The 22,439-nt window shown below is 43.3% G+C and overlaps 1 protein-coding gene across 1 annotated transcript in view; it reads left to right on the plus strand.

The window, feature by feature from the left end:
* MCOLN2 (mucolipin TRP cation channel 2) overlaps positions 1-22,439 on the plus strand; it is a 566,096-nt gene that overhangs the window by 235,575 nt on the left and 308,082 nt on the right. Inside the window, exons 3-4 of the mRNA XM_078645573.1 lie at positions 10,859-11,032; positions 13,980-14,130. Of these exons, the coding sequence (XP_078501699.1) occupies positions 10,859-11,032; positions 13,980-14,130 (325 nt within the window). The remainder of the gene's footprint in view (positions 1-10,858; positions 11,033-13,979; positions 14,131-22,439) is intronic.

The following is a 22,439-nucleotide window of genomic DNA, read 5'->3' on the forward strand; positions in this document are numbered from 1 at the left end:
TCTGATTTCCAAGGTGTCCCAGGGCCATTTCAGTGGACCAGGCCCAAAAAGGAAACAGCCTGCCGCCATTTTGAGAGTCCTGTGACAGCCGCCTATCGCTGCACCGCAAGAGTGGGCGCAACTCAGCTGAATTGCGACTTTTGACACAGTGGACCAAAAGCGGACGGAATGGCAACTGAAACGGTAAAGGGGCGCCCCACTACAACAGACGAGACTCCACCTGGATAGGCCCGTTCACGCCGCCTCCCCCGGGGCGCCCCACGCCGTTATTCGGAGCAGCATTGTAGGATACCAAAACCAGTGCGACAACTTACTGGACATCACCTTGGTGCCATCGTTCTGCTGCCTTGGAACTATTCGCACAACAGTTTGCTACTGATGACCCACCCCCCGCGACGCCCCACGCCGGATGCCGAAATCAGTGAAATCTGGACGTTGTGCTGCGTTGGGACTATTCGCACAGCCGACCGCTACTTCGTTGTTTTTCCCTAAAAATGTTTATATGTTATTACTGTTTTTGTTTTCTTGTATATATTTATAAGTTATTAAAGTTTTATAATCTTACTACTTTGTTGGAGTGCTATATATTTTTAATGTGACACATAATTGTAAAAACTTTGATGTACAAAGAGTCATCCCTGGAATCTTCCGCTTCAGGCTCGGTCCCCTCCCCAATCACAATACAGGATGGTTTTCAGATAATAGGAACGCGTCTGCTGTGACTGATCTCATCGAGTGTGGGCCTTGATCTACTATAACTCCTTTGAAGAGGGGTGATTCTTTACAGCTGGGGCCATAAACTACATCTGCAGGGCTAGCTGATACCCTAGGACCGGCCTGGACAATCGGACACAGAGGAAAAGGAGTGTCAGAGGGTGCGGTAGTGAATAGGGCGAAAGGGAGGTGTCGGGCGGGCACAGGGTGTGATTCTCAGTGAAGAGCAGCGCAGATGGGGGGTGGTTTATTACCCATGCATAAGACAGAGAGCGGGGGTGACCACTGCCTGGGGGAGATGCTTGCGAGGGTGGGGAGCCATGCTAAGGATCGACAGCGTGCAGAGAGTGGGTCTGGTCAAGGCATCTAAAATGACTGCCGTGCACGACAAAAGTGTGGCATTTGAAAAAAGGCAAGATGGCGCAGACAATGTTTTTCAACACTTCCTGATTTCCTTCGAATCGAACGTTAACAGACGTTGGGGCATATTACCAAAGTTAAGCGATATTTATCCCTAACGATGCTTAGCAACGAATTTTTTACCGCTAAGCATCTTCAGAAATTATCGCAGATAAACCTTGCTATTATCAAGGTTTATCGCAAATACGATAAACGACCGCAATGCATTAATATCGCTGAAAACTCAGCGATATTCATGCATTACCGAGCTAATGCTCTTAGCCATGTTATCCACCTCCCATTGGATAACATGGCTAAAAACTGCTCATCCCGAATATTTCCAAAAGTTGGTAATAGGAGATAGCGATGTTAGCGACTGTTTCCAGTCGCTAACATCTTGGCATGCCCACTTTGCATGTCATTAGTGATAAATATCACTCACATGCAAAGTGGGGCCCAAGATGGTCGCTATCTCCTACTAGCCGTCGCTAACTGATGTTAGCAACAGCTAGGTAATACAGAGATAATTTTATCTCCGCGAAGCGGAGCGCTGTTACAGATATATATCTTGTTTTTGAACGTTAATTTCTCAAAATCCACTGAAGCACATATATTGAGATCTAGCAAAGGCACATCGAGCTACCAGTCCCTACAATTTTGCCAAGTTTCGTGCAAATCCATTCAGCCGTTCGATTATTATTATTATTATTTTTTTTGCCCCGCGGGGCCCTTTTAAAACCTCCACATCAAACCTAAGAGGTCAAGGAGGATCTACTATGCCCCCTTATGGTCATTTGCCCCTTCGCTTTGGCCTCCTCTTGTTTCTCGATCCTACCGAGAGACAAGATGGCGGCCGCTACGGACTGTTTGCAATGTTTACAGACGCCGGAGAACCAATCAGCTTCGCAAACCTCCGTTACGCGAAGCGGAGCGCTGTTACAGATATATATCTTTTTTTGAACGTTAATTTCTCAAAATCCACTGGAGCACATATATTGAGACCTAGCAAAGGCACATCGGGCTACCAGTCCCTAATATTTTACCAAGTTTCGTGCAAATCCATTCAGCCGTTCGATTATTATTATTTATTTTTTTTTGCCCCGCGGGGCCCTTTTAAAACCTCCACATCAAACCTAGGGGGTCAGCGAGGATCTACTATGCCCCCTTATGGTCATTTGCCCCTTCGCTTTGGCCTCCTCTTGTCTCTCGATCCTACCGAGAGACAAGATGGCGGCCGCTACGGACTGTTTGGAATGTTCACAGACGCCGGAGAACCAATCAGCTTCGCTTCACAAAGCTCCGTACCGCGTAAAGTCCGCGAACCGGAGCGCTGCCCGGTCCGCTGTTACAGATATATATCTTTTTTTGAACGTTAATTTCTCAAAATCCACTGAAGCACATATATTGAGACCTAGCAAAGGCACATCGGGCTACCAGTCCCTACAATTTTGCCAAGTTTCGTGCAAATCCATTCAGCCGTTCGGGCTAAAAGTGAGGCCAACCGCCCTATGGAAAACTCAATGTTAAAAACACGTTTTGGGACCCCCCTTTTTTCTCGGCCCCCCCTTGACGAACCCCCCCCAAATTATCAAGGGCTGCTCAGAAACAAAATGTGCCATTTTCCTGAAAATTTCAGCCAATTCCGTCCACAAACGCCAAAGTTATTAGACATAGAATTTTCAAAAATCCCATAGAGAAAAAATCCTAACTATATATACCTACTGGCGACCGCCAGTAGGTAATATGTGTGTGTGTATATATATATTCACAGAAAAAACCATAGGTTATAGACCATATATAGTTAGGAATTAGCATTTACAAAACCTTGAAAATTCACTGAAAAAACCATAGGTTATAGACCATATATAGTTAGGAAATAGCATTTAGAAAACCTTATTTTACTCACACAAAACCATTGAAATTCCATATATAGTTAGTTGCACTAACTATATATCGCGCACCTGCAATCCACTGCTGATGATGTCACATATTACATCATTCATGACATGGTCAGTGACATCACTGATGACATCACTGATGACATCACTGATGACATCTCAAATGACATCACTGATGACATCACTGATGACATCTCATTTGACATTACTGATCACATCACTGATGACATCATTCATGTGATGATACAATGAACCTCTTCAGACTCTAATATAACCTTAGATACACTCAGTGTAAACAGACACTCACAGACTGTCACTCATCCATGGAGTTACTCACACACCTAGTCAGTCTTGCAAAGAATCAATCACACCTCGATTTCCTCAACTATATAGTTATACACACCTTACTTATTGGAACATATAATAACACATATTTACTCTGTTATACAATCCCTGATACAAGTTCACAATAATCCATACAGCCACTCACACATTCACTGGCTCTTATGCACAGTTATTTATATATGTCAACTATCACATGTACTGTGTTTTACATATGTACTTACTTTGACATGTAGCACTGAGATATCCATTCACTCACCAATACACTCATGCACACAGTCAACCGCCCATACAGATGTTTCCACATGCACTTTTGAACCCATACATCTAGTGAATCAACTGCTCACACATCTATGCACAGAGTCATACACCTCCCAGACACCCACACACACACTCAGTCTCCCATACAAATACTTGGGCAACTAATCAATAACCCATATAGTTAGTCATATAGCTAATGATCAACACATGCATCAGATTACAAAACAACAGACACAATGATGCACAATTTAAAACAGTTTAGTCACTAACCCATGCACTCAGTGAGACACATTTAATCACTCACTTATACAGTCAGTCATGCACCTACTAAATCCTTCATCCAGACACTTATACATCCACTCATTCTTCAATATGTAAGACATATTTTAACTTTACAGAAGCATACAGTCACTGGATGTTGTCATCAGTGATGTCATCAGTGATGTCATTTGAGATGTCATCAGTGATGTCATCAGTGATGTCACTGACCATGTCATGAATGATGTAATATGTGACATCATCAGCAGTGGATTGCAGGTGCGCGATATATAGTTAGTGCAACTAACTATATATGGAATTTCAATGGTTTTGTGTGAGTAAAATAAGGTTTTCTAAATGCTATTTCCTAACTATATATGGTCTATAACCTATGGTTTTTTCAGTGAATTTTCAAGGTTTTGTAAATGCTAATTCCTAACTATATATGGTCTATAACCTATGGTTTTTTCTGTGAATTTCATTGGTTTTTTAACAGCTAATATCTGTAGCTGTAAAATGTATTCTTCTTTAAATCCAAAAATATATTTTATATGTTTATGAATAATTTTTTTTTAAAATATTTTTTTTTCTTCGTTCCCGCTTCGCGAATCGGGAAGCTTCCCGTTAGCTGACCTTGATGCCGCGAAATAGACCGCGAGCCGGTAAACGTTTCTTTACCGCAAGTGCCGCGTTAGAAAACAACATCGTGACGCCTCCCGTCCGCATGACGTTCCACGTTGTCGCTTGATACGTCATATGACGTGCTACGTTAGCAAACTGGTACGCGAAGCGAGTGCCAAAGCGCAGGTTTCTGGAAGCAAACCGGGAGGCCCTGCAAAGCGCTTAACGTAAACACAGCAAGTCATGTGACTTGGTAATAACACTTTTCATTGGTTCATTTCACTTTTGGTTTCCTAATGATGTAAGACTAGGTCATATAATCTAAAATGAACACTTTTGATTGGTTGAGAACTCTTGTTTTTCCCAAATGATGAAAATCCCTCCTTCTTTCCTCACTCTGACTTTCATCATTGTGAGAGAAAGACCCTTTGTGATCACTGAGCAATGGCTTCTTTAGTAGCTTCAGCTGGTGCTTCCCCACCACCTCCACCACATCCAAGGAAGAGTGGACCACCTGCTCAAGTTGTAATTCAACAAGAAGAAGAAGAAGAGGAACAGGAGGACGAGCACGAAGAGAGGCAGTTTTTGCCTGAGCAGCCCAAGACGTCTCACCGGAAAGAAAACTTCATTTGGCAATTTTTTAAAATTCCCAAAGGTCAGAAAAAAGTAAATGCAAGATACGTAACTTGCCTTATATGTCAAGATAGACTGTCCAGAGGGACCGACAAAAAATACAGTTTCGGAAACTACACAATGCATCGCCATATGACTAGGTGGCATCCTAACAACTACAGTGCTGCACAGTTTCGGAACGACCTAGATAATCTCCCTATTATGGCCAGAAGATCTGTTGTACCGGAAGTAACGGGACCAGAGGGCAGGGAGATGGTGCCAAATATACAAATGAGATTTGGTGAAGTAAAACACACCTGCGTATTTTGCGATGGATTCATTTCCTACGGAGAAAGAAGCATCACTCTGATCAACAGAGCTATTGACTATCATATGCAAGTTTGTCCGAAACGCCCAAAATAATAAATACTTCTTTTTTTTGTTTTGTTGCTCCTGTAGAGCCCTTTACAATGAATCGTTTTCATTGCCCCCTCCAAGAAAAACCCAAAAAAATATAAAACTGTTCCGAAAAATTCAAAAACAGTAAAAAAATGTTCAGAAAAATAAAAAAAAAAGTTCTTTTCAGAACTACCTCCCCGTTATTAAAAAATTGGTACAATATTTGGAACTGTGCCAACCTCTATTTCTCTTAGTTCGCTTCCTAGTTCGCTCGCTGGTACGCGAACTGGAAGCGAACCAAAAACAGTAAGTATAAGGGAAGGAAACACACACTTATGTTAAAAGAAAGACAGCTATAGGGGAGTAAACTAGAGATACTATTACCCATAATCCACTACTGATGATGTCACATATTACATCATTCATGACATGCTCAGTGACATCATCAGCAGAGGATTGCGGGTTTTTTGGCAACATGCCTTATCCACGGTTTAATAACGCTGCCTTTTGCTTTATATAAGTTTTCAAATTGTATGAAATATATACCAATAGGTCTTTATGAACCTTTAGGTAGTGCTTTTGTTCATGAGGTCTGGTCGCTTCCATACACATACAGATGTTTCAAAGATGATCAAGAAGTTTATCTGAATGGAGAGGAATGCACTGAGACGCCAGATCATTCACTAATGTGTAGGCACATACAGTTACACGATTCATGCAACAAACACCGACCAAATATGGCTTGCGTGTTGCAAGGCACGCCAGTTCCTGCTATCATCCCCACGTTCAAGTTGTTGGAAAATGGTAGTTATTTGATGCTCAATAATGAAGATTGTTCTGAGTTAATTAAAAAGTATTCCTTTTATCGTAACAGTAAGTGAACGGGTTATTTGCTGCAGAAATGTTCTATTTCCTCCCACACATGAACATAGGGAGTTTTCAATCTGGCCACAAATACCAACCTTGGGACACGTTTCAACGGCATGACAAGAATAAGAGCTCTTTTGTCTCAGAGAGAGGTGGCCTTGAGTTCGGCCCGTGAAACTTTCGTACTTCACATAGCGAACACCCGTACACAGGTTTGCCTTTCAATTTCAGCAACATGTTTCCGACTATCTTTAACGCATCCTCCACAAAATCCCTGGCACACTTTTTTAAAGTTGTTACCAGTGGTCTCGTGACTTCATTTGAGAAAATCTTTGGAGTCATCCCTGCTCCCTTTCATTCCATTTTCTCCACTCTGCTTCGTGGATTGCATTTTTACTTGCATTACCAGCGGACGCTCTTGTGCTTTTTTACATTTTTAAATATGGATGTCCCTCCTATGCAACCTCCGACCCTGCAGCTGCTGACACTGTTCCGCAATCGCATGCTAGAATATTATGGCACAATGCCGTTGGCGATATTAAGCACGGCATATGGATTATCTTTTCGGTTCTCCTACTTCACCTGTGTCCAGCCTGTATTTCACTGCCTGACCTGTGATTTCGATTGGGCCATTGATTTGTGTCTCTGCGGACCGGTTTCTCCTGACGTCGACTTTAATCAGCTGATGACTCCTATCATTACTCACGAGTTGATTTGTCCTGGCGAAAGGATTATGGCTGTGGCATTGATGCATGGACTACTTGGTCCCTGGAATTTACTGGCGGCAGCACAGTCTTTCTTGGAACAGAGCTTTCTTGAAAACCCACCGAGCTGTCCTCTGATGGTGATAGAGGATCCGGTGCTGGGAGAGCACGTATGTTCTTTTCCGCTTTTAAATTGGATGGCTGAACTGTTTTCGGATGAAGACGGTGACTTCCTATTGGAGGCTGTTGCAGCTTATTTTGCATACACAGTTATGTCATAGACCTTTTTCATGTTTGATATGCTGAGTACTAGCATTTCATTGACAATTCATTGACTTATTTGTCAAGTTTTTATTATTTACCTTGCCTATTGGCTTAAGACTCGATAAAGTACTTGGCTGTTTTATTTTTCTTTAGCATTGAATTTTCCTAGTTTTTAATGCTTTACCTTGCGGACCGTCCACATATAAACTTGCAATCTGCTCTCATGAGATGGCACTTCTATTATCTTATTCAGTTCGTTTCCGGATCATGAGGAGGTGTCATCTAGGTCCTGGATATCTTTACACCGTGTTAAGTTAGCATGGGCTCATTACCGGTTTAAACGCCATTTTTCCTTTTTTGCAACTTCTGCACACGACACTTAGTTGTTGCTTTAGCTTTCCACCTAGTAGTTCATCGTGGTTTACATGAGAATAATATGTTATTGGTCTACTATCTGCTTTACTTGTTAAACTATATCTGTACAGCGAGTGCTAAAGTTTCAAGAACAACACGATACAGAATTGTTATGAGGTCTGATCTCCACGACTTCATACTCATAACATAAGTGCAACTTCTGCCAATTCTGGGCATGAGGCGGGTTTTATATTGCTTTGCCGAACACACATACACAACAGTTGATGCGGTTCACATGAAGAGAGAGCTGGTGTATGCTGATGTGATTCCTTCAAATGTAAGACACTAAAGTATGGACACGCCCTAAACCAACACAAAGAGACCTTCTTAGCAAATAATATAATATGTGTATTAGGGAGGGTGAGATATAAGCAGCCGCGGGCCGTGGAGGGAGTTACGATGGGGCAGGGAGGCGGGGAGGGGGAGAAGCAGGGTGGAGCCCTCTCTACCTTGCCCCTCCCCCTCCCCGCCTCCCTGCCCCACCGTAACTCCCTCCACGGCCCGCGGCTGCTTATAAGTGTTGCTAACTCTTATTCATTTACAGCATGTTAACATACTGTCACCATTCGCTTTTTATGTACTAGTAACTATGCTGGTAATTTTGCTACTGATAATATGTGTACTTGTATTCTCCACCCTGCTTCTCCCCCTCCCCGCCTCCCTGCCTCACCGTAACTCCCTCCACGGCCCGCGGCTGCTTATAAGTGTTGCTAACTCTTATTCATTTACAGCATGTTAACATACTATCACCATTCACTTTTTATGTACTAGTAACTATGCTGGTAATTTTGCTACTGATAATATGTGTACTTTTATTATCTAAGGTACTACGCCTGAGAAGACGGCATTAGTAAATAAACATTTCAAATACACATGTGTTCTTCTTAACTCCATGTTCTGGTTTCTAAGAAATATATAACGACCGACTGTTCATGAGTTCCACGTATCCTGAGGTACTATAAGTTCATATTCTGGATTGTCTAAACATTGAGAGTTTGTTATATCCAATGTGACACTGTACCTAGCTTGCTAAATAGTTTTTGATTACTAACGTGAGTTTTGGGACACCCTAATTCGCCGAGGTTCCAATCCTCTGTCCACAGTTCTGTGTGAGAACAGAAACCCTGCGACAGGGGCACCCCCGACCCTTGCTGGAGCTTCATCACACTTGCGATACAACTCCAGCAATGCGCCACCTTTACGGCACAGATACATCACGCATCTGTGCTGTTTTTGCCCCATGATGCGCCGCATTGTAAATGCAGCACACCATAGCTGACGGAACAGCGGCACAGAATGACTAACACATCCCTGGTGATGCGCAAGTCATCATAAATCTATCCCTATGCTTCTTATCTTGTTAGAGATGAACCGCCATATGTATCATAAAAGTTATTTGCATTTCCTAAATAGCGAACTTTAAGGAATAAATAGCGATTCTTTACCATTCCTAGTTTGCGATGAGCTATTTGCTAATTAGCCGAATGTAGCCCAATGAAGCCCAATCTAGCCCAATGTAGCCCAAAGATGGCCGCCAGACACACAAAAAAACAAATGTAGCCCAAATATCAGCCAGATGTAGCCCAACTATAGCCCAGTGACAGAATGACCAATCAGCTTCGCAAACCTCCGTTACGCGAAGCGGAGCGCTGTTACAGATATATATCTTTTTTTGAACGTTAATTTCTCAAAATCCACTGGAGCACATATATTGAGACCTAGCAAAGGCACATCGGGCTACCAGTCCCTAATATTTTGCCAAGTTTCGTGCAAATCCATTCAGCCGTTCAATTATTATTTTTATTATTTTTTTTTGCCCCGCGGGGCCCTTTTAAAACCTCCACATCAAACCTAGGGGGTCAGCGAGGATCTACTATGCCCCCTTATAGTTATTTCCCCCTTTGTTTTGACCTCCTCTTGTCTCTCGATCCTACCGAGAGACAAGATGGCGGCCGCTACGGACTGTTTGGAATGTTGACAGACGCCGGAGAACCAATCAGCTTCGCTTCACAAAGCTCCGTTGCGCGAAAAGTCCGCGAACCAGAGCGCTAACCGGTCCGCTGTTACAGATATATATCTTTTTTTAAACGTTAATTTCTCAAAATCCACTGGAGCACATATATTGAGACCTACAAAAGGCACATCGGGCTACCAGTCCCTACAATTTTGCCAAGTTTCGTGCAAATCCATTCAGCCGTTCGGGCTAAAAGTGAGGCCAACCGCCCTATGGAAAACTCAATGTTAAAAACACGTTTTGGGACCCCCCTTTTTTCTCGGCCCCCACTGGACGAACCCCCCCCAAATTTTCAAGGGCTGCTCAGAAACAAAATGTGCCATTTTCCTGAAAATTTCAGCCGATTCCGTCCACAAACGCCAAAGTTATTAGACATAGAATTTTCAAAAAACCCATAGAGAAAAAATCCTAACTATATATACCTACTGGCGACCGCCAGTAGGTAATGTGTGTGTGTGTATATATATATATATAACTCTAACCACTAGTATATGTAGTAGACCTTTGTACTCACTACCATTCCTATGTGATTCTTAGAGTTTATCCATTTGTATCTCTTCCTGGAGTGACTTTACAACTTGTACATTTGCATTTTTTTCGATTTGTATCTCTTCCCTGTGTGACTTTGCAACTTGTACATTTGCAATTTTCTTCCCTGTTTGTATCTTATATGTAACTCATGTAATCCTAAGTCCTTATGTATCACAACTGGTTCTTTTGTAAAGCGCTCTGACACCTTCGGGTAATCTTCGCGCTATAGAAAATCGCATTAAATAAATAAAATGCTTTTTAGAGCCATCCTAAACTTAAGCGGGTACAACTGTTTCTGAAGGTAACCTAGAACTTCATTCGCATTCTTGGAAATGAGACATTTCCAAGCATAAACCGGGCTTTCAGAGGCAGGGGATTCCTTTGAGTGTAAAAAAACAAATTGGCATGAAGGAAAGACTATTCTGGATTGCTACACCTCTTTATTGGCGAGGCATAGAGACCTGTGCTCTACATGCTAATTGGAGAAATTAAAAAAATAAATAAAAATAATTACAAAGCCCTGCATAAAATTTTCTTTTTGTTGTTGTTGTTGCTTTTAGCTTGTTCTTTTTGGACTTAGTAACCAGCTGGTCGTGTCCTTCAAAGAAGAAAACACAGTAGCCTTCAAGCACTTATTTCTCAAAGGATACACTGGTGTTGACGAAGATGATTACACCCGCACTGCATACACTCAGCAAGATATTTACGAGAGTATATTTTTTGCTGTTGACCGAGTAAGTAATATTTTCTAAAACTGTAAAATGTATTACATGTGTGGTGTTTCTATACCGCTTTCTAAATGTTATACTTTGGTGCAGACCTGGGTGTATACTCCTATGCATAAATGATGCATAAGAATGTTTAGCACGAGAAATATTAAATTGCATCCTAGATTTTGGGGACGGAATCATAGGAGTTTATATATGTAATGTGAGTTTAACACGTAGCCTCAGTTCTCACAAGATTATGCTTTTCGAAATTTATCAGTCTTGTAGAAATTAAGTGATGTCTAATCGTTCTTTTCTGACTGCATATTGTGTTTCATGTCACAACTACATTTCTATTTCGTCATATTGTATCTACATGGGGACACTGTTGACTCGCCAGGCTTGATTTAAAAAACGAAAACCAAAAAAAAACCTGATCTACGCTAGTAAATTTTGCACACATGCTAATTTACAGACCATTTGAGCATGGGAGAAATGGTGTGCATGTATGGAAATCGATACGTATTTCCGTAAAAAACCCATATTTTGTGCTTGCGGTGGAACGCCAAGGAGTGCCACACTCCACCTATCCACAGAGAAATGTGCAGGAATCTGCACCCGGTGCAACACCCATTCCCAACAGCAGTTTTCTCCTAACACAGAGCTACACCGGGGAAAGGTTCCATGCAGGCACGAAACTGAAATGTTCTACGTCTGCTTGCAAACCCCTTTATCCACATCTTTGAGAGTACAGGTTCACATCCCACCCCTAACTTAAGGAGAGGAAATCTAACCATTGGTACCTTTTGGGCTTTTTATGCTCTTAACATTACAATGCTGCCACCAAGTGTAACATGAGACTACAGTGTAAGGGGCCTACATGGTACATGGGAGCCAAAGCGTGTTAGAGCAGTGGGTAGATGTCTTCTGCTTTATTATGAGTAGACGGTGGGGCTTGAGACATGAGTCCAGCATGTCTCCTTGCTGCCTACACTTCCTCGTGCCAGAGGTCCTGATCTGCAATCCTGGCTCTGTAACTGCAATCACACATTTACGAGCCCGGGCCAGAGCCTTCCCAAACACATATATGCCCTTGGGTTGACTACTCATTGCTCTTTGGGGAAGAACAACAAAGTGCAAAAGGGTAGCCCTGAATAGCTGAGTGTGCTGGGTGGACCCTTTGATGCTAATCATTTGCCAAAAACCATAAGTGTTCATCTGATGCTGGTGGAGAATAATGATTGCAAGTAACGGGGACGATAGCTGGGGGGTACGAAGTTCAGCATTCCTACCCTGTGAGATCTAACTTCTGGCACCCAGGTATCCTCACCCGTGATCATGCTAAAGCGTTCAGACAGGAGCACAGGCCTGCACATGAATACTTATGCATTTGTGTAATTGCTGAAGCTACAACCCTGATTATTGGTTCACTGTCCCTGGATGTATGAATAGCTTCTGGAGATGATTTCCTATCATACTGCAGCAAGGTACATTACGATTTTTGTCCAGCCTTCATTTGCATATTTGTGGCTAGTGAGCTCTTTTAAGATGTTTTATAAGTGACCTTTCATAAACTCACCAGCCCACGACCTAGCTTGAGAAGTGTATGGTATTCATGAGGAAGACATTCCGGTTGCCTTGAGGCACTTAAGTTTGGGGAGATCCACTGCTGCATGGCCCAACAGATCTTGATCATCCAACCACAAGTGGGTCCAAGAACGAAGCAGTTGGGTGGTGTTCGAGTCCTAATTTGTTTCACAACATTTTCTGTGTGTCAGTTTCACATACAGTGACTTGTTCCGCTATATAGTAAATAGATGGTTCTCAGTGCTAGGATGAGACCCATTGAAGAGGATATTGGATTGCGTCCCTTGACTTTTTGGCATAGACTATGAGCAACCCCTGAATTAATAGCCTATCAGTCTGAATTCAAGGCGATGTTGGGGCTCCCAGGAGTGGGAAAACTATCCTGGTTTATGCACATAAGACCTGTGCTTCCGACTAGGTCGGCCGAACCTATGGACCCACCCTGAGGAAGTGTCCCAGAAAATATCGCTGCTTGAACTAATAAAAGCTTACATACCGTTTAGATTGGCTGAAATTCAAGGGAGTATAAAGCCAGGCTGTTTAACCTCTGACTTCCTCAATTTTAAAGACCAGTATTCATTTGAGACCTTTCTTGATGCTGTTCATCCGTTCATGGCAAGGAAACTTTATGCCCAGTTTAGATTGGGTTGCTTGCCGGTTCATGCATTTACAAGCAAATGGTCAAAAGTTTCTCCTGTTAGATGTCCAGATTGTTTTTGCTGTGTCCTGTTTCCTCAACATGTGGCATAGGCCCCTGCAAGTTTTGAAATTCCACTTGCACATGTTAAATGTCCCTTCTCCTTTTCCTACTGTTTTACCCTTATTAATTCATGAAATCACTCTTTTAAAAAAAATTTTTTTAACTGCTATGAAATATGATCAATTCATTGTATATGGTTATATTTTGTAATGTTTACTGATGCTTTTTACTGCTCAATTTCAGTGATGTATGTATTTTATCTTTTGCTTTTATGCTCTATAATGACCAAAATAAAGCTTGGCAATGGAATGGTATGGAATGGATTTTATTTTCCCAATGAGTGCACTTTACTACCTCAGTAGTGAAAACCAGTCTGCATTCATCCTTGCACTTCTGTGAATACCTTTGCTAGTCAACAACATCTTTTTTCAGGCAGAGCGAATTAGAGGACTTGGTGAAGATATTCTTATTACTGGAGGTCCCCAGATGGGGACCTCATCAGTGGGAATCCAGACTTTGTTACTGAAGTTTCTGAGAATTATATATTGCACCTGGCTAGGTAATGTAAGGCAGTCTACTGAACCACAATTTGAATGTAAGGCGTAACTTATTTGCATTCATTCTAAATAAAGTAGTTTAAAATGCATGGCATGATTTTTAATTTAATAAAGTATCTTGTTTTCTCAGTACCACCGGATACGAAGTTTGTCATTGGGCACTGTTGGTTATGAACACGCTGAAGACATGAAAGGTATAAAGATCTGTAAGCGGCACTATCGCAGAGGTGCGGTCCTTCCTTACAATAATACTTTCTACATCGACCCTACTATTGAAAAAGGTAAGGCAGATTCAAACACAGTGAACTATACAAGTCAGCAATGTTCATTTCTTTTCAAAGTGCTTACTGTTTGTAGGCCTCATACCACAATTGTTATACATTTAAAAAATACATTATTTTTTCCAGGTCTGACTGTCAGTGCAGCTGTCTGCTTTACCTATTGTTAACAATTTTCAAACCTGATTAAAGTGGACTTTGGCTCTGTCTGCCCAAGGAATTTTTCCTGCTCACCTCGTACTAATGGCTCTTTGGCACATCATTCTGCCTTCTGTGGCGAGCTGTGGAACGCAATACATGTGGGCTATTTACCATCCCAAAAGCACACTGAATCATCACACATTACTCTGGTGCACTGTATACAAAATATCAATCATTGCAGCAGGCTTTTCGTTAATGATTTATTCAGAACGCAAACCAATTGGCTCGGTCAATGCTTGTTTTTAGTTTAAATCTTGATCTCATTTGTCTGACTGAACGTATGGTAAGTTTGAACAAGTTGTTTTACTCCTAGAGTCCTAAAAGTATATTAATCTAAAAAATTGGTGTGTTGTGTTCGAGTTTTGGGATTGATTGCTTTGTTTGGACTACCTTTGTAACATCATCACACATAGCACTAATGAAACGTTGATATGAAAAACAATGGTCCTAGACTATTAATTAGATTGATGTTATCAAGAAAAACATTTTATATAAGGAGAATGCGATTAAATCTGCATACTTAGAATCAAGCTGTGTGGGAGAAAGAAATATTTAAGATGGTTGTTATACTCTGCGTATTACATGCAGAAAACAGTACCCAAAGGAGGACAATTGTGTTCTCATGAACAGGTATAAGGTAAACACAATATCCACATTATAAATTTTTATCAAAAATCGATTCCATTTATTTACAAAATCAAAACAATGACAATTCTATTTGTACACGGCGCAAGGACTATAAGAGTTATAGTCAAGGGTGAAGAAAGGGGTGCTCAAGTGAAGAGAAGGAGTGAAAAAGCAATCATAAAATACAATTTCAATATTTACAAAACACAACAAAGCGGTAATACTCCCGCTAGTTGAACAAGCCTGTCCAAATTTCTTCAAGGGCAAAGAATGGAGGGAAAGGGGAGCAAATACGGGTACAGGCACTTTAAATAAAGGGCGTCGACGTTTCGACCCTGATGCTTTCGGGATTTTTGTTTCCTCAGCTGCGGGTCTTCTTCAGGACGTGGGCAAGGGGTGGGGAGTGGGGGAAAGCTTGGCCGTAATCCCACTGAATGTCTGGATCAGCCACCTAAGGTATAAAGACGGGGGAGGTTTTAACCAAAATTCAGTTTTCGCTGATTCCTATTATAAGTAGATTGTTGGGTACATTACCAATGAAGCTGGATAGGTACGACTCCCTCCAAGCTTTTGGGTTTCACCTATCGGGTAAAAACAAAGTGGGACATAGGTCAGCGCCCTTCTCCCACGGGCTACTGGCTTCAAATGTACATTCCACTTACAGTTAGAGGGGTTATTCAACTCACCTAACTGTTGATAGAATGATCCTATGCAGATTTGGCTTGTATTCCGGATACTAGGACCTGTGGGGGACGAACGATACTAATTAGTCCCAGATGGGGGGGGACCTATAGTGCCTTAGGGCCCAGGGTCAGTGTCACGGTACACTTACCAATGTCCAGTGGGTCAAGGATAGTATTCTACCGGCGCCCCCACGGGCACTCCGGTAGTGTAAATAGTTTTGGCCACCGCTTCTGTCAATCTGTATAGACGTTTGGCCTGATGGTTGGATTACTTCTATTTCGTCTTGAATTTGGAACAGGTATAAGTGTTACCTAGTTAAAAGTAAGAGGCAGAGGAGTTCCATTAGAAACTTCTTCTGTCCGTTTTTAAAAACAAAAAATTGTTGTAGAATTACAACTAGCGTGGATTGGTGCATGCTATCTCCTAGTTGCTGTTTCTTACCTTAGCATCTTCGAGAGAGTATTGGAAGGGAACGGGCAATTTGTCACCGTTTGGATTGTCGGACGAAGAAAAGCGTCCGGTCACAGCTCCTACTTCCGCGTTGTGACTATAATCACGTGTGAGCCTGTCGACCAATGGCATATGACTATGTCTAGAGGTCGACCATAGAGGAAGGACTACGATGTTAGCGTGAAGGACTGCTCTGTTTCATGGATAACGAGAGGGGACTTGTGTATTCCGATGTGCATTTAAGTCTTTTAGATCATCTTTACAGTGATGTTATATCACAATAGGTTCAAGTGTAACACCCTTGGTATTTATACCGCTTGAATAAGTATATATGCACTTGTATCAAAATTATTTAAAGAAAAATTTTCATTTTATCACGCAATTCTTCCTTACATTTAACATAAGATTATACATTAAACGATGATACAACATTTAGACAAACAAATGTTACAGTTGAAGAAATCGAGTGTTTGGGGGGAAACCCCCTATGTTCAGATAATTATCGATCCAGTGAAATCATCAGGTCTGGTAGTCACAGTTGGTAATCAGAAAATGTTTCAACCATTCCTAATTGCTGCCATTTGCCTCAAGACCTCTTCACGGTCATTAAGGCCTCGATTTACAGTATCAAACAGGTGCATCCAACGACATTCACGGATGCTCAGAAGTTTGGCAATTAGGAATGGTTGAAACATTTTCTGATTACCAACTGTGACTACCAGGCTCCGTGGAATTTTTGAGCCCGAGACCCGCCGAGGCGGGGAATCGAACCCTGGTCCACGGTCGATCTCAGCTTCCGGGTCTGCCGCCTCTAACCACTGAGCCACGCTTCTCTTAAATATCTTAAAAGCACAGAACAATAAAAATACAATTCATGTTATTAATTAAAACGCTTAATAAATAATTAAAAAACAGGATAAAACAGCATTAAACCATTTACAGCTTTGAGTTAGTTAAGAAGAAAAATAACAGGAGACCGCCAGAGAAAAATTCATCACATAGCTTTGAATCTAATCACCCACGCCCAGCTAAGAAATTTGGCTACCCCACAGGCCAGTACTGTATTAGGATCAGATTGTAAGATTCTTAACGCTGGGGCATAGCCTCTAGTCTTGAGTAGGCGACAGACTGGTTTTAGCCATTTGGATCTAGGCTTGTTATAGGCACTGCAGACAAAAAAGACATGTGAGATGGTTTCCAATTCAGCACTGCAGTGTGGGCAGGTGGCAGGCGTCTGATGGGGGGGTTTCCATTTAGAGGTGCTATCACGGACTGGTAGTGTTCCCGTTCTAAACTGGATATATAAGGCCCTATCTTTAGGTTTTCTAATGAAGTCCATATAGGGTTCAAGCAAGGGTACTGTCTTGTGCAGACGAAACTCGTCTGTGAGTCTACCTAGATTATCCGCTCTAGATTCTTGGGCGTCGACCCACAACCAGTATGCCCGCTTGATCTCCAGTTTGGATAATGAAGCACCGGATTCCCATACAACCCACAGGCCAATGGCCATTAGGAGCTCCTTCACTTTGGAGAGCCAAGCAATTTTGTAAGACCCCTGCAAATTCATAACTTCTTTAAGGCCGTTGGCGTAGCTCTTTAGCTCTGGTGTGCGCCACAGGCGGGCCCAATAAAGAAGCGGACGCAGAATTATAAGATCTTTAATAGATCTGCGTCCAAGATCGTATTGGATGGGTTTGCATGGGGTACTCCTAGGGACAGACAAAAGCTCCTTATAAAATGTATTCTCGGCCACTACGAGGGAATCAACATTACTGAAACCCCAGAGCTCTGCTCCGTACAGTGCACTGCCTACTGCTTTTGCAGAATAAATCTCCAAAGCGGGAGCTATGGGTCTTGATACTGAAGATCTATGCTCCCTGCCTATGACGCCCTCAACCCGTTTGTGGTTTAAAGCCATTTTTTCAATGTGAGAGTTCCATTTAAGTTGGTCGGATATCCTAATCCCAAGGTAGTCAAACATTTTAACCCGCTCCAATAGCTCTTCATTAAGTGTGAGCGGGCGATTGGCTTTCCTACTGGGGTTAAAATAGAGGAGCTTGGTTTTAGAGGTGTTAATAACCAAGCCCCTTAGATTACAAAAGACACAGAACCGATCCAGCAATTTTTGGAGCCCCATGGACGTTTTGGAGACTAGTAGCGTATCATCGGCAAAAAGCATGGCAGGAACTTTCACACCGGCCAAACTAGGGGCATCCGCATTAATATCAGATAAAAAAGAAACCACCCCATTAACAAATAAAGAAAAGAGAGTCGGCGCCAAGACGCCTCCTTGGCGGACACCTCTGTTCACCGTGATTTTTGCAGTTTTCTGCTCCTGCGTGCCCCGCCGAATGCGTGCATACGTTCCATCATGCATGCATACGTTCCATCATGCATGCGGGCCAACAGGTTCAGAATGGGCAAAGGAAACCCCATCTCATGAAGAACCGCCCACAGACTCCCTCGAGGGACCAAGTCGAACGCGGTCTTCAAATCGATAAAGGCCAAGTACAGACTGCCCTTACCAATCAAGACTGTCTTCCAATGGAGTAATAACAGCCTGAAAGCCTGATCTACAGTGCTTGTACAAGCCCTAAAACCTGCCTGGAAGGGAGAGATAATGTTGTTCTGCTCTGCCCAAGAGAGGATCCTCTCCAAAAGGACTCTGCCAACCACCTTCTGCCCAGCATCGATCAAGCTGATCAGGCAATAGTTGGCAGGGTCACCCCTTGGCCCCTTCTTGTAAATAGGTATCACTTCAGCCCCCTTCCATGAGCTTGGGACTGGAGACCCAAGGAGGAGGGCATTAGTCAAGAGGGAAAAGAACTTGGCCCATTGCTTGGGGCTGGAGCGGAACAGATCACCGGGAATGCCATCCTGGCCCGGTGCCTTGCCTGGGACAATTTTGCTGATCGCAGACTCAACCTCGGACTGCCCTATAGGATCAGTAAGTACGGTTGTATCGTACAGGGGTAATATACATATACATTCTGCTATCACTTCGCTATTCTCGGGAGCCCCTACCCCGGCGTACAGTTTCCTAAAGTAGTCAAACCATTCCCAGTCCGTGATATGATTAGGTAATAGATCTAGGCCATCATCATTCGTTTTTCTTACTAAAGCCCAGAATCGTTCACCATTCCTGTTCTGGCTAGCCAAATTTAACTCTTCCCAGTGGGAATCGTCCCAAGCCCTCTTTGCCACTAATAGTGCGCGCCTGTACACAAATCGGGCTAAACGAACCTCAGTTGGATCTCAGGTTTTGATGGCACAGATCAGTTTGGACTTAGCCCCTCTGCATTCGTGGTTATACCACCTAGCAGTGGGCTTCCTACGCTTCATTTGACTTGCCCCACGTCCGTCAAGGAAGAGAGCGGCCATCCTGTCAATTGTCTCCACGTAGACCATGTCAGCCTGGGCAGAACCTGGCTCATCAGTACAGAGTGCAAAAATCTTCTCGGTCTGATCTCTTACGATCTCCCCCAGTGCATTTGTCTTTTGCTCGTTAATGGCAAATTTATGCCATTTAATAAATCTTTTACAATTCGAGGGTACTAATTCTCTAGTCGCCATTGTTAATCTACCCGCAGGGAATTACCCGCAGTTCTCAGGTTGCACAAACTAAGGGATAGTGGGTTATGGTCACTATGGATAAATGGAATAACTGCCATATCTGACACATATCTCCACAGTCTCTTATCAACCAAAATGTAGTCTAATCTACTGGGGCAACTAACCCTATTATTGGTACAAGCACCAGAAAAATCAGAAGGCGTGCGCCCATTCACTGCTACCAGAGCGTGCTCCAACACCAAGGCATTCATTTGGATAATGACAGGTGTCCATTTTTTAATTGGCACAGTCAATTGCGGGATTCCCCATCTCGCATCTTCCTCAGATAAACCTGTCGCGCCGTCAACGGCCAACAGTTCGAAGGTGCAATTGAAGTCGCCAGCAATTAACGGTAAAATATCTGGGGAACAATTGCAAAGTGAGTCTGCAAGTAAGGCAATGGTTGGGGATTTACCACCCCCTGGTATACCTCTAGCATAGATATTCAAGACTTCCAGGGTCACTGGGGCTTTGGGGACCCGGATCGTTAGCCTCATCATGTCGTTGGAGGTGTTAGGAGAGTATGTGATCTTACAGTTTAAAGAGACTTTAACCCAGACGAGCAAGCCGCCAGACGGGCGACCCCGTCCAGAGGAGGTAGGTGAGACATGGAAAGTAGAATAGCCAGGCACCGGTTCCAGACACCATGTTTCTTGGAAGATACACAGGTCATACCTTCCAATTAGTTCATTCCAATCGGGAAGTGCTGTTTTATTCCCAAGACCTGCGACATTCCAGGAGATGACACTCAAATGGCTACTCTGGTCATTGGTATATAGTGTGACAGGTTCATTGCCATGACCATCGGTGGGAGTCGGAGTGCTGGAATTAACCGAAGCTATAAGCTCCTTGTGATCAAAATTACTAGTATCCAGCGGGGCAGAGTGGTCCACCTCAGTTCTCACACACGATGTGTGGTCAATACCCTGGGCCTTGGGAATATCGTCCCCGCTTACCAAAGAAAAGGGCACTGGAGGTGGGTTACCACAGTCCACGTTTAACCTATGTGGGCTGCTGGCTATGTTTACCGTGATCGTGGTTGGCACTATAGAAGGCCGGGAGACTGCTGGGGATTCCAGGAGTCAATCGACATCCTCCAGTGCACTGTACAGATTGTGGCGAGGGATAAGGGGTGGAATAAATTGAGGGCCATACCATTCACCACTACACTGATTACCACCGTACTTGGGCCTCCCTCCTCTGCGCTGTATCAGGTTCCATCCTTCCGCCCCACCACCACCTTGGGTAAAGCAATTCAAGTCCCTACGCACCTCGTGCCTCCTCCCTCCCCAGACATGATTCGTGTCCCTCATCCAACTCCAACCATTATCCCGCTGCTTCCCAGGCATATAGAAATAGGACAATGGTCTAGCCAGAATCGAGGTGCCATTAATTCCAGGTTTCCCCATGCAAATGTACTCCACAGTTCGGGGATCCTCAAAGGTCACTACAACACAATCCCCCTGCAATACTTTTCTATTGGGACCCACCCTAGGTGCTCTCTCGACCATCAAGATGTTACTACAGGTGTTAGGTGGTAGTGGATGGTTATTGGCTAGCCAGTGACATACCTTGTTATTAAGCGCCCGGAAAGGTTCTAGGGATGACGGGGCCAATTCCGGTACCCCTGTCAAAATGATCACATAGCGACAGGCATCTGGAGGTAGATTAATATTTCTACGTTTCTGGCTCTTTGCAGGGTGAGTTAAATCCGGATTTGGGGTGGGTGCAGCGAGTCTAAGCGGCTTTATTTGGTTAGTAGACTCAGCTAGTGCCTGGGGCTGGACACTCCCTTTTTTGCACTCAGGGGTGGGGCGGTTCGGCAGTGGAGTCTTGGATGTATTATTTTTTGCCACTGCTAAACGCTTGTTCACTTGCTGGGAGTTACTAGCTGGGGCAGTTGCATGTGTTGCCCTATTAGCATGGTGATTTTCCTGGGTTCTTAGGTCCTTATGTAGTTCCTGGAGCTTTTTTTCTATTCCATGAAGCATAGCTTCTAGGGGAGCAAGTAAGGTTTTAATAACATTAGTCGGCGTGGACTAAGGGTTCATCCCCACCGGCTATACCTCCTGGACTACCGGATCCCGACCTATCAACTATAAGGCTATCTTCAAGGATACCAGCCAGGGTGTTATCCAAAATGGTGTCATCAAGAATGCTCAAGGGTAATCGTAAAATCTCAGGTCGGGCCTCTTCCATCCCAGTGTTATTCCCAACAGGATCACTGCTAAATTCCCTCACCTCTTCTATGCTGTCCCTCTCACTAGTGTTGATGTTAGTGCTTCCGGGTTTTGCTACACTGGCATTCTTGGCTTTGGGGATGGTGGTATTGGGCTGCCTACATTTGGGAATAGCCCCCTCCCGCTTCCCCCTCTTTCGAGTAATAGATTTCTCGGCTTTGGAATTGGCCAGGATAGCTATTGGGCTAGAGTCAGATTGAGTTTGGAGCTGGGCATCGGTAGGTGTAAGGTCTGGTGCTACTGGCTGACTACAGGTAACATTATGGAGCTCTGCTTGGGTCGACACAGAATTAATAATATTTAGAGAGGTGTCAGGGGTACGCACAAGACCAATATGGCCCAAAGATGACCTTTTTGCTGCTGCAAGGTCTTGGGAAACCCTTCTTTCCATTATTACAATTCCTTGGTCTATTAAGGAATTAGTGCGAACAATAAAATCGTCAAGAGTTCCAGTCAATTTTTTAACGCCCGCCGCAGCCATACTTCTAGTTTCACGGC

This window comes from Lissotriton helveticus, chromosome 1_1, assembly GCF_964261635.1.
Source record: "Lissotriton helveticus chromosome 1_1, aLisHel1.1, whole genome shotgun sequence".
Classification (NCBI taxonomy): domain Eukaryota; kingdom Metazoa; phylum Chordata; class Amphibia; order Caudata; family Salamandridae; genus Lissotriton; species Lissotriton helveticus.